Genomic DNA, 11,658 nt, shown 5'->3' with positions numbered 1-11,658 from the left:
AAACCTTTCCCGAGTCTATGGTATTTTATTAATGAAATGTTTATTACTGCCTATCATGCTAACTCCCTTGATCCCTTAGGACTGTAAGTACCAGTGACCAGGATAGGTAAGTCTATTGGTATAGGTCCTAAATGGTTAAATAAAATTCTGATTAACGTAGGTTTACCTGTTCAAAGTGTGTATGTTATATGGGCTTAGGTGAGTATGGTAAAACGAGCAGGTGAACCCGCGCTCTATCACCTAATCAGGTGCAAGCAAAACTTCTCCCATCACTCTAAATGCAGACAAGGTCTATTCAGCCCAGTGATGAGACACCCAGGCAAGGCAGGGCGCACCTTAATCGCCCCCATTGGCTGTCTAGAGTGAAGACACATCCCCACCTTCTGTCATTCCAACACCAGATGCTGAATACACAAACAGCCAGTGCACACAGAATGGTAAAGCGTGAAAAAGCCCACTTTCTAAAAGTGGCATTTTCACACACATAATTTACAACCCACCTTTACTAAAAGGTGTGTTAATAAAGTCTGGGTTATTAGAGCCTAAACTTAATTTTTCAATCTTGTCCCTATTGAATGCTACACATGTATCTCAGTGCTTAATTTATAACTTTATAATGATGCTCTATATTGTAAATGTACTTTTGCTTCCTTTATTTATTGCTTTTGTTATGTTTTTTAGACATTATGTTGTATATTTGCTCTGTTTTTACCTCGTTGCTTTATTTATTTCATTAATCTGTTGCACTGTATTTCTTTAATATAGAGATGATCTTTCTTACAGGCAACAAATTAATTTATAATAAAAGCTATAATAATTTAGTCACAGCTATACTGGAGGAGAAATAAGTCATCCATGGAAAATTAATGAAGTTAACTCTAAGATAAGTGCTTTAATGTAGTAGATTCACCTCCCCAAGTAAAGAAAGTAAATCGCACACCCACGGCAAGTCCTACTGAGATTATACAACAATCCTGTTGAAAGTCACACCTTAGCCCAGCAAGGATTGTATTGTTTCCCTCAAATTCCCTACCCTTTCGCTTCGTTCTGGATTACAATAATTATTGGTTTCGATATTTAAATGTTTTATTATTATGTCAATGCCCATAGATTTTACTATTTACTCTTTTGCTCAGGATTATCTATTTTCATTTTTGTTAACCCACTACTTTCATTATCATCCCCAGTTCTCCTTGCCATCCTACACAATGCTGTAGAATCGGGAGCGCGCGCTGTCAGTTGCAACCTGAGCGTGTTTGAGCTCCTCTGACAGCGCGCGCTCCCTGCTCGGCCCCCCTGTGTTATTGGAAGACCCAGCACCAATGGGTGAGCAGGACCTGCGCATTGATTGGCTGACGGCTCTTCATTGAGGCTGCCTTCTTCGGGGGAGATGCGGCGACGCGCTCGGGTCCTGCCGCTGGTGAAAAAATTCAGACTTTGGGGCAAAAAAAGCCCCAAAAGTCTAAAGAAGCGGCTGATCCGCATCGTACGCTGGACAGGGCAGGATCCCAATGCCACCAATAACCTGCGCGCGGCGTGGCTGAGACGCACGAGGGAGCCGCAGTGAGCGCGCGCGGTGACGGGCGCAGCAAGAGCAGGATGCCTGGGCAGAAGAAGCAACCCCCGCCGGGCGGCGCGGCCCTGGAGCCCCTGACACCAAGCAAGAAAAAGAGCAAACCCTCCTGCTTCCTCAATATCAAGGTCTTTCTGGTATCCGAGTGCGCGCTCATGCTGGCGCAGGGCACCGTGGGGGCGTACCTGGTGAGTGCGGTGGCTGGAGGGATATGGGAGAGGGAATGGTCGGATACTAGTTAAGAGGGGCCGGGGAGTTTCGTGTGGCACCTGGGGAATGAACGATACCTGGGGCCAATGGGCGGGAAGTGAATACTGCTGGGAGGGCACCTGCAGAGTGTTGGGGAGGGTAGGCACACTAGCAGTGTTCATGTAGAACCATTGATATTCTAAGGATTGCACCTGGCTAGTGCGAATGAGTCTGGAGAGTGTTGCGCAGGCACTTGGAGAGATATGTGGAGTGTGCGGGAGTAGTGGGGGCGTGAGGGCCCCTACCGAATGCCAGGAGGTGAATCCCAGGAGGAGAATTGTTGCAGGAGAATGAGGGCGGTAATGCTGGCAGCATTCAGTGATCATGTGTGGGAGGCTAGCAAAGAATGCCGGTTTGTACACGGACGGGGAGCGAAAGAAGAACCTCAATACTACTAGGTAGCATCTCGGGAGCATGTGGGTGCCTCTGGTGGGTGCGTGGGGCACAGGGGTGATATCGAGAGGCATGTAGAGTGTTTAGACTCCCCTACTGCACTTCGGGGGTGGAGCCGAGGAGCGGGTCTTGCTCGGTCAATTATATTGTAAATAGCAGTGGTGTGGTTAACTACAATGTCATTGACGGTTCACGAGGAGCTTACTTAGTGCTTGGTGTGATAATAAGACTTTGGTGGCGCAGAACGCGGGTGGAGTTGGAATGGATGGAGCGCGGGATATCTTGTTAAACGCAGTGTGAGGGGGTCATTCTAATGAATGCAGGAAGCGAGAGTGGAGACAGCCGTAAGTGACTTAGTGCATCTACTGTGATACCTTCGGACCTGACCAATGATTTGGTGCATATACAGATTTGTGTCAAACCCAGGGGAAGAATGGTGGCAGATTTTCCAAAGGTCATGACCCGGCATAGAGTGCATCCAAGATCCCTGCTCCTCAAGAGACAGCAGAGGACTGTATAATGGGGACGTTGGTAAGAGATGCCTTGGTTTAAAATCTCACGTGAGAACTGCATGATTCCTCGATTCATGATGCCGGGGAATGGATCCAGCTGCAGAAGATCACAGGAGCATTAGGGGTGCCGGACGCCCAGATATCGGGTAGAGCAGACCGTGGAATAGAGCCGTGGGGTGATCAACGCCAGTGATCTAGACATCAGTCTGAAATCTATTACGGATCTACCAGGGGACCAGAGTTGGAGGAGAGAGTTATGGGTGCTAAGGCCAAAACATTGAGCTGAAACTGTCGATGGAGCAGAGTCTGTGAGCACCAGGTGTCTATTCACGGGCTTCGAACTGCCAGTGTACCAAAGATTAGGGCTCAGACATGGCAGGATCCTTATTTGGTAGTGAGTGGTGAGTAGATTATAGACTAGGGGAAGGCAGTACCCGCTGCAATGCAATTATCGTTCACAACCCAGCTACCTTTCCTATCAATTGTTGACAATGATTCTTTGTCTTTGACCCTGTACAGTGCTTCACTGCCTTTCGACTTGGTTTGCGCTATAATAATATCATACACATACATGTGAGGCATGGGTATTAGATCTGCCAGGGTGTCTGAGTTGCCTATGGTTTTGATTTGGAAAGAGAGCTGCCAGAGTCAGCAAGCCAAAGGTCTGAGAGATGCCAGCATGTCAAACCTAGGCATAAAGTTTGCCAGGGATCCATAGCTGAAGGCCAGGGGTGCAGACTAGGGGGTGACAGCTGGCACGGGTCATCCGAGTTGAGTGTTTCAACAGGTCTTGGGCTAGTGTTAGATCTATGAGGGCCATGACCCTGAGGGCAACTCTGTAAGGGTCGGAGACATATTATAAGGAACTTCCATGAGGGTCATGACCTTGAGGTGAACTTTGTAAGGGTTAGAGACACATTATTTAGGACGTCCATGCATTCTAGCATGAGAGTGTCATTGTCCTGCCAGCAGCGATCGGAGGAAATAGCAAGGGTGAGGTCTGACAAAAGTGTTGTCTCTTAAGGGTCCTTGCCATTCACATGTTGGCACGACTTCGTGTCCCATTTAACGTCAGTCGAGGGGCTGGAATGTAGCGTGTTCATGACCAGCAAAAGGATAAAGGTGGCCCACTCCCCCATTCAGAGCAGCACCAGGACGACAAGATGCTACCATTAGCTCAAGCTCATGCGTACAACGCGAGTGCACTCTTTCTTTCAACTGTTTCAAACGTGTGCTGTTCTTGGGACTGTTGTGGGAAGGTGAGGGGCGGCGTTACACAAGGCCTTTCATTTATTTCCTTTCAAACTTGACGTCCCTAAAACTCATAAACATTCACAGAATTTTTCTTTGTAACGCACGTGGGCGGAAACTAGATTTAGTTGCTTAACTGATATACCCTGCCGTTGATGGGAGGATTGGGGCAGGGGTGTGAGGGCAGGTAGACAGATGTGCACACAACACTCTGCAGTGAAACTAGAACACGTTCAGTGACAGCACTATTACTTGCTTCAGTTGACGGTTTCCGAATCTTGCATAGCACCTAAAGGCACTGTTACCCTTTCAAACCCGTTTCAGACCAGCTTTAGTGTTCGCGGCGTTGACTGCAGCAAGATATGGATCGTGACTGTAACATTGCAAACCGTGCAGATATAAACACGGTGCTGTTTCATCACCGTACAAACGATAGTACAGTGTGAGATGCTACATTTAAAACCTGATTGCAGATACACGAAGGCTGCTGCTCCGAGCTGTTTGCTCGCCAAATCGTCGACGTTCTGTGAGGCTCAGGCCTGCACCACAGTGAGTAACATCGCCGATACAATTCAGTTCATGTACACACGTCTGCAGACCGCTCTTCAAAGGCAAGGAGAGATTATTGCGCACGGCATGTTCTCTGGTTAATTGCTGATCCCGGATGATATGCATATACAAGGATTACACGCAGGAGTTCCCAGGGCATTACACTGTGGGCTCTAATTATTTGCCAGGTTTAATATGGTTGATGAAAGAGAATGACGTATTGCACGCTGTGCGTGACATATTTACGCACACAAGTCAAAAGAAGGGGATAACGCGGTCTGATTTTACCCACGTTTAAATATTGTTTTTTCAATTTTCTAGGGAAATAATCCAGAGCCTGTAGCTATGAAAATCTCGGGGTTTTAAACGACAGTTATGGAAAAATGAAAATGTCACATGCAGTAGAAGTACTGTAAATTGATCACTGCCGTAAATGACTCAGCAGCTCTACTGAAGTTTTACCCTATCATATGTGAAGTATTGATTTTAATGAACTGAGGTTTTCTTCCAAATCAGCCCCTCATACACTTGTTTGGAGCTTTTTGAAAGCTATGCAGCTTTCCCGTTATTGCATTTATTAAAATGTGATAAAGAATTACATGTCACGTGACATTTTGGTAGTGCCAGAATAGTGGACAATGGGGCTCATGCATCAAACTCCCGTTTTGCGTTTCCAAATTTGCGAATTTTACCGAATCGCAAATATGGATTCGCAAAACGGGATGCATCATGGAAAGTGCAAAATATTTCCGATTCGGTAAAATTCGCAATTTTTACCGACTCGCAAATATTTTGTGACTTCAAAATTGCGAATTCGCAATTCCCATTGACTCCTATGGGCCAAAAGGCCCATAGGAATCAATGGAAATTGCGAATGGCACTTAGAAAATTTCATGGGTGCAGGGGGGGGTCCAAAGGACCCCCCCTGCACCCCCGAAATGTAATTTGAAATGGATGTTTCACACACACATGTCCTAAGGACATGTGTGTCTGTAACATGACATCGTTTAAAATGTAAATTAGTACATTTTAAACATTTTTCGCAATTTACCACGAGGTTCAACCTCGTGGTAATTTGCACTTCCAAACCTTGTTCTCGCAATTTCATTTCTGAATGATGCATTGCATTTAAGGAATCGCAAATTTGCGATTCCTTAAATGCATTCGCATTCTGGAAAGTCGCAAAATCAGCGAATTCCATTCAGAAATGATGATGCATCTGAAAAAGCACTTTTGCATTCGCAAACGGCCGATTTTAAGGAATCGCACCGTTTGCGAATGCAAAAGTGCTTGATGCATGTGGGCCTTTGTTTCAAGAGAAAAGAAAACATTTATGCTCGCTAAGTGGGCCTTTCTCAGAATTTTGTAATTCGGTTTATGTTACCAGTTAGTAAGTCCCCTTTACAGGAATCTTTAATATTAGGGGCAGAGGGGCAGGCTTGAAACTGTCACGTGTTGGTGACGCTTGTACTAGGGTAGCGCTATGAAGATCTACGAAAGAAGAATGTCATATTTTGTTGCAGTTTTAATTTAATTCCCAATATTTATGATACTCCACAAATTCCACGAGCTTAATATCTTCATTGGAACCTTTGAAAGAACACTTGAAAGGAACATTACAAAATCTTTCAGAGAAGAAATGTGTACATTATTTGAAAACAGCACAACGAATTGCAATGTTGATTCATAAAATATAACAGTATATATATTCCTGTAGTAAAAACGATACTGACGTTCTTATGTCGTTCCTAGTAAGCTCTGTCTGCTTCTCAGTATAAAACACTGTAGCAGCTGAAGGTCTGTTCTGCATCTGGTGAGTTTGTCACATAGTCCAAACAGACCATGGAAAAGTTGATTGTATGTCAGAATACGATTGTCAGAAATATCGCTTGACATAAATATTGTGTTCTAAATATTTCCAAAAATATTCAGTTTGCTGTGGATTTTCTATTAATAACTCTAATGGGATCATATTTTTGTCAGTGATATTTTAAACCACATATTTATGTTAGACATTCTGACAATGGAAATCTGGTACTGTAGGAAATCCACAATTTCTGCATAGTCACCCAGTATTTATGCTAGATTTAGAATCCTGCTCACGTTACCCCTGCTAACCAGTAGTACTGTGCCTGCTCTCCCCTTTACACAAGACTAGATTGACTTATTCCTGATTCGCACATTTAACTTGCCTGTAAGGTCCTAGTAAATGATGTAGAAATCGGACTCAGGCGTGAAAGTTAAATATCGCTTATGGACTGCAGCACCTATTGTTCCATTCACTGCTGTGACAGTACAAACATGACTAGAGGTCTACCCTGTGTAGCCTAACTGCAGCAATGTAAAACCTGCAGTGCAAACTTTCAAAACAACCCTTTTTGACAGGTATATACCTCTCTTTTAAATATTAGTAAGTCACTCCTAAGTAGGCCTTCTAGCCATTTAAGCAGAGTGCGCAGTATTTAAAAGTGTGACGAACAGAACATTATTATTACCATATCCTTACAGTAATAAGACCTAAAAAGCTATTTTCACTGTGGCAGACCTAGTTGTCCTATGTAGAAAATAAGAAAACAAATTGAAATACTAATACTGTATCTCAGCAATGGGACCAGCTATAAAAATAATTAAATAGATAATTAATATTACCAAATCCCCTCAGTGATAACGCCCAAAAATATATATTCGCTGTGGCAAGCCTGGCTTTACTATGTAGAAATTCATAGTACAAATTAGAAGCAATATTTAATAGCTATTAGAATTTCAATTCAATGGCGAAGTCCTATTTTTAATTAATTCAAAGGAAAGGTAACTTTTAAAAAGTACTGTTTCCCTTCCTGAAGTTCCTGGAGGGTGATTTGCATTAACCCTCCAGCAACTCCCTGCATGTGCTTGCCTAGCAAGAAGTGTGAAATTCCTCTTATGAGCACAAAATAGGCTGATCTGAATCAGGGCCGGACTAGTCGTAGAAGGCATCTCGAATTTCCCTGGTGGGTCACCAGGGTGGGGTCGGTTTTGGGCCCCTGGGGGGCCATTTTGTTACCAGGATCCAGCAATATCATCCCACTCTAACAAAATCGTCTGAAACCAGCTTCAGCAAAAGGGTCGACCGCACCACCTTCTCCCCCAGTGGGGACGGCCAAGCAGTTTGCCAGCACCAGTTTCGGTTCCCAGTCCAGACCTGATCTGTATGGGCAGAGATGACTCCTCTGTGTTCAATAGAATATATACTCATTTTTAGTAAAATAAAGAAAAACCTGGTTGTTCAGATTGAATTGATTCTTTAGCTTTTGCAAGTGAGTAGCACACTGGATTTTGGGCATTCGGCGCAGGGACACTTCGTGTCGAAGTAGTTATGCTCTTTACAAGCTCCACTAGTATTATTATTAATATTAATATACAGGATGGGGGCTAGGGGCATGAAATCACAGTGTTAAATCCTGCCTTACAGGTCTGTTGAGTCACATGTAACACTTCATCACACTTGAAAGGGAGAAAACAAAATCAATTCGTGTGCATCTCCTTTTGTTTGCTGAGTGTCACTGCTTTTGTCCTACCAGGCTTCTATCTCTGGGTTTGCTGTGGGTACAGTACCAGCTTTAAAATGGATTTCAGTGTTTGATGTGGGAGGATACTAGTGATGACCTTAGTGTGCTCCTTTACACACCCAGACTCCTCAGAGCCCATTGGTTTTTGTGGCGAAAGGCTTTGCAATCTTGAAAATGCATTTTGGGGCTGTTTCCAGAAAGGCAAAAGGAGCTACTGAAAACGTGGGTATGATTGACCTGGGGAACCTCTACCCACATTGATTAGGAAGTCACCCACATCCATTAGCTGGTGCCAGGCATAAATGTCGCACCCCAAAGCACCAGGGCAGAACACTTTCTGGACCACGGAAGAACAGAAGAGGATTGGACTTGCTGTCTGTGACGATCCCCAAAGGACTGTCTCTGCTCCTCTTGTAACCTGTGCCATGCACCCTTAGACTCTCTGGATACGCAGCTCTAAGGTCATGAGAGGCTTGGAAGTGTACTCCTATGGTTGCTTAAGTAGCAGGAAAAGGTTGAAATATTTTGAAAACTTTTTCTCAAGAGCCTAACCTAGCTACTGTGAGAAGTACCGGACTGGAAGTTTCACAGCATTGGAATGTATTTCATATTCATCCTACTGAAGGGCTCCAGCATATCTTAAAAAAATACTTACATAGTCTCTTTCTGTTTTAGGACTTAGAATCATTTTCAAACAAAAACCTCAAAAGCTCCAGGGACTTAGCAGGACCAGCATGCTGCAGGTATTTGGCCTGCAGACCCAGAGCGCCAGCTGCAATTTCAGATTTGCCCCATAGGGAGTCAGCTTTTTCTAAACAAAATGGCAAAGTCCATTGTTTATTAGGACTTTTAAACTTTGTCAATTGTTTTGGCTTTCATACTTTCACTTGGACAAATCCATTTGGCGTACCCGATCAGGGAGGTCAGCCTCAAATTTCTAGGTCTCCTAGGCCCTGATCTACCACAGCCTTTGACTACCATTGGTGCATTGTGCTTTTTTGACTCTCTTTTCATTTAAATATTTAAAAAGTAATTTCTACAGTTCCATATTGCTCTAAGTGAAGCCTGTCTGCTTTGTGCCATTGCTACTAGGGAGTTGAGGTCAGGGTATTTTAGTACTGTCGGGGTTTAAACTAACAAGAGTTGTGAATATTTCATGAGGTGGGCAATTGCCAGCTGCCTATTTGCTCATGTCTACCAAAATATCCAGTGTACATTATGTTACCATTCCCTACACATTCGACCTGATTAAGAGTTTGACGGAAAGGGTACTCCATCGCAGGTGCAACAGACTATCCGCTCCACCAAACTGAAGGTTCTGCCTCCTCTTCTAAAGTTGGACTGATGTTAAATATTACATTGGCAGAGACTTTTCTGTCACCACCACTGATATACACTGCCAACTGTTTTATGGCCTAAGGGACATTTGAGGTTTGGCCATTTCATCACCCACCCCATTTAGAGTCGGCTGTCACATGGCTAGTTTTTACTGTCCGTCACTGTCAGATAAAATGAAGCGGTAAATGGTAGTGGACATTTCTAAATGATCCGTGTACCATTGGAGACAACTCCCATGGTTTGGGGGTTATTAGTTTGTTTCATTTTCAAAAACAAAGAGTGGTTTGAGATTTTGTTTTTGAAAATAAAAAAATAGGTTAAAAGTTGGATAAACGTGACATTCATGTTGACTGAGCCATCCGTCAAACTTTTAATACATGGACAGAAACCACGATGACAGCTGCTCCTGCCAATGTAAAGAAATGTCTACTGGGCCGACAGACATTTCTGGATTCAGAGGATGTGTACTCCATCATGGCGATAGAGTATTTTACTCTATTGCCTTTACGGAGTGTAGACCATCCCCCACACTCTAAATAAGCCCAATTTTTGTTATACCTTTGTGGTAATCATTTATGTCTCTCCTGCCTTGTCTCTATTTTTCTCTTTTTGTTTTTTTCAAAGTCCCCTTAACACATATTACCAAGCCTTTTGCATGGGAAACTGGGCAGCCAATTTATTACGTTTAAAAGCTGTCCATTCAAGCTCAGATTTTTTTCTGAAATGAGGAGATTCTGAGAGCTATTCCTACTATGTGAAAGGTGTGTATGCCAATGCCAAATGCCGTGGAATAGAAATAACATTGCCCACAACAGTCCTGCGTACTGTTGTGATGAATAGTGAAAACATTAACAGAAAGGCCACTTTTGGATAAGACTATTTATTAATGTTACAAGACATTCTGAATTATAAAGAGTACTACAGAAAATTAAGCCTCGTTGACTGCTTTTAGTGTCTCTTTTTTTTTACTGTCTATCTCTGTGTTTCCAGTTTGAAGAATACTTAGTGGATTCATCAGACTGCTCTGAAGTTCTTCCCACGCATTTAAAGCATTCTGGGTGAGAATAGTGTCTTGGTTGACTTTGCTGCTGATTAACAACACAAGCCTCTGCTTATCCAACCAGTTGACTCAAATTAGTACCTTTCCTATTGCAAATTTTCAAGTTCATTTTCTATCTCTGAGTACATTTTTCAGTCTTTCGTTGGAGTTTATATTTCTGATTTTATTTTAGAAAAAAAAACTGAATACCGAGGACATGTGAACCTAAGTTTCTGTAGACTTAGAATCAAACATAACCTGAGGCCATCAAAGTTGGCAATAGCGCCCACAAAGATGACAACATTGAATTTAAAATGTGGGGTTTTGGCAGTCTGTCATAAAACTTAATTTGAATTATTTAAGCAACAGAGGCCAGGCGGATCAATATACTTATCACAAACAGTGGCAGATATTGGCAACCAGTGTTTGTGAGTTCAATATCAAGTTTTGCGAATCAAACTATTTAGTAATAGGGCGGTTAATAATTTCTCAGTTGGAGTGTTTTGCAATATGATCTCCCTCATTAATATTCATAAGGTAGGCCACAAATTGCGATTCACTTCGATTGGTGGCATTCGCGGCAACGGCGGCTTCCAAAGGTCACAGACCACTGTTTCTATGAATAGCTTTTTAATTATTCTTTTTAAAGCTGCCTATTTTCCATAATAGAAACAAAGCTACTTTTTTTTTGGAAGTGAAAAATCACTTTTACCAAGTTTCTCGGAGAGCTGGCCTATTCCCCTAAAATGTTTTCCACAGTTCACACTTTGGACCCCTAGCCTTTTCTGAATAGGTTAAAAGCCAAATGTAGGAGTTAGTAACTTTTCAGTGGTTTGCAACGAGAATTTAGTGGCAAACCACCGATAAATACGGTACAAATTTTAAATTTGGAATGGATGTCCCCAACACACCACTTCCAAATTGCAAGTCAGTAAACAATCAAAAAACATTTTAGGAGTCAACAAACGTTCCTCAATACTTAAAATAGGCTTCAGTCATAAGTGGTATCTATTCTGCAGTCACAAACACTCTATGTATAACTGTTCAGTTCACCTGATTACTTATATTCAAAGATTTGCTAGGGAATTATCACAAGTATTTCTCCATGATGTGCTGGTCACAGCGATAGGACATTTGATATATTTTTACTTGCGCCAGGGATGGTATGCTGCTTTAGAAATCTACATACCCTGTAAAAACTCTGTT

General features: G+C 42.8%; 1 protein-coding gene across 2 annotated transcripts in view; it reads left to right on the top strand.

The window, feature by feature from the left end:
* Window positions 1-1,346: 1,346 nt before the first annotated feature.
* SLCO3A1 (solute carrier organic anion transporter family member 3A1) overlaps window positions 1,347-11,658 on the top strand; it is a 731,052-nt gene continuing 720,740 nt past the window's right edge. The window contains exon 1 of one of the 2 annotated variants that reach the window (XM_086958095.1): window positions 1,347-1,761. In XM_086958095.1, coding sequence (XP_086814221.1) covers window positions 1,600-1,761 — 162 coding nt within the window. In that variant the 5' untranslated portion in view covers window positions 1,347-1,599. The remainder of the gene's footprint in view (window positions 1,762-11,658) is intronic. The other variant, XM_086958096.1, reaches the window with a different exon arrangement.

Source organism: Lissotriton vulgaris, chromosome 2_1, assembly GCF_964263255.1.
Source record: "Lissotriton vulgaris chromosome 2_1, aLisVul1.2, whole genome shotgun sequence".
Classification (NCBI taxonomy): domain Eukaryota; kingdom Metazoa; phylum Chordata; class Amphibia; order Caudata; family Salamandridae; genus Lissotriton; species Lissotriton vulgaris.
This window is presented reverse-complemented; position numbering and strand designations above follow the sequence as displayed.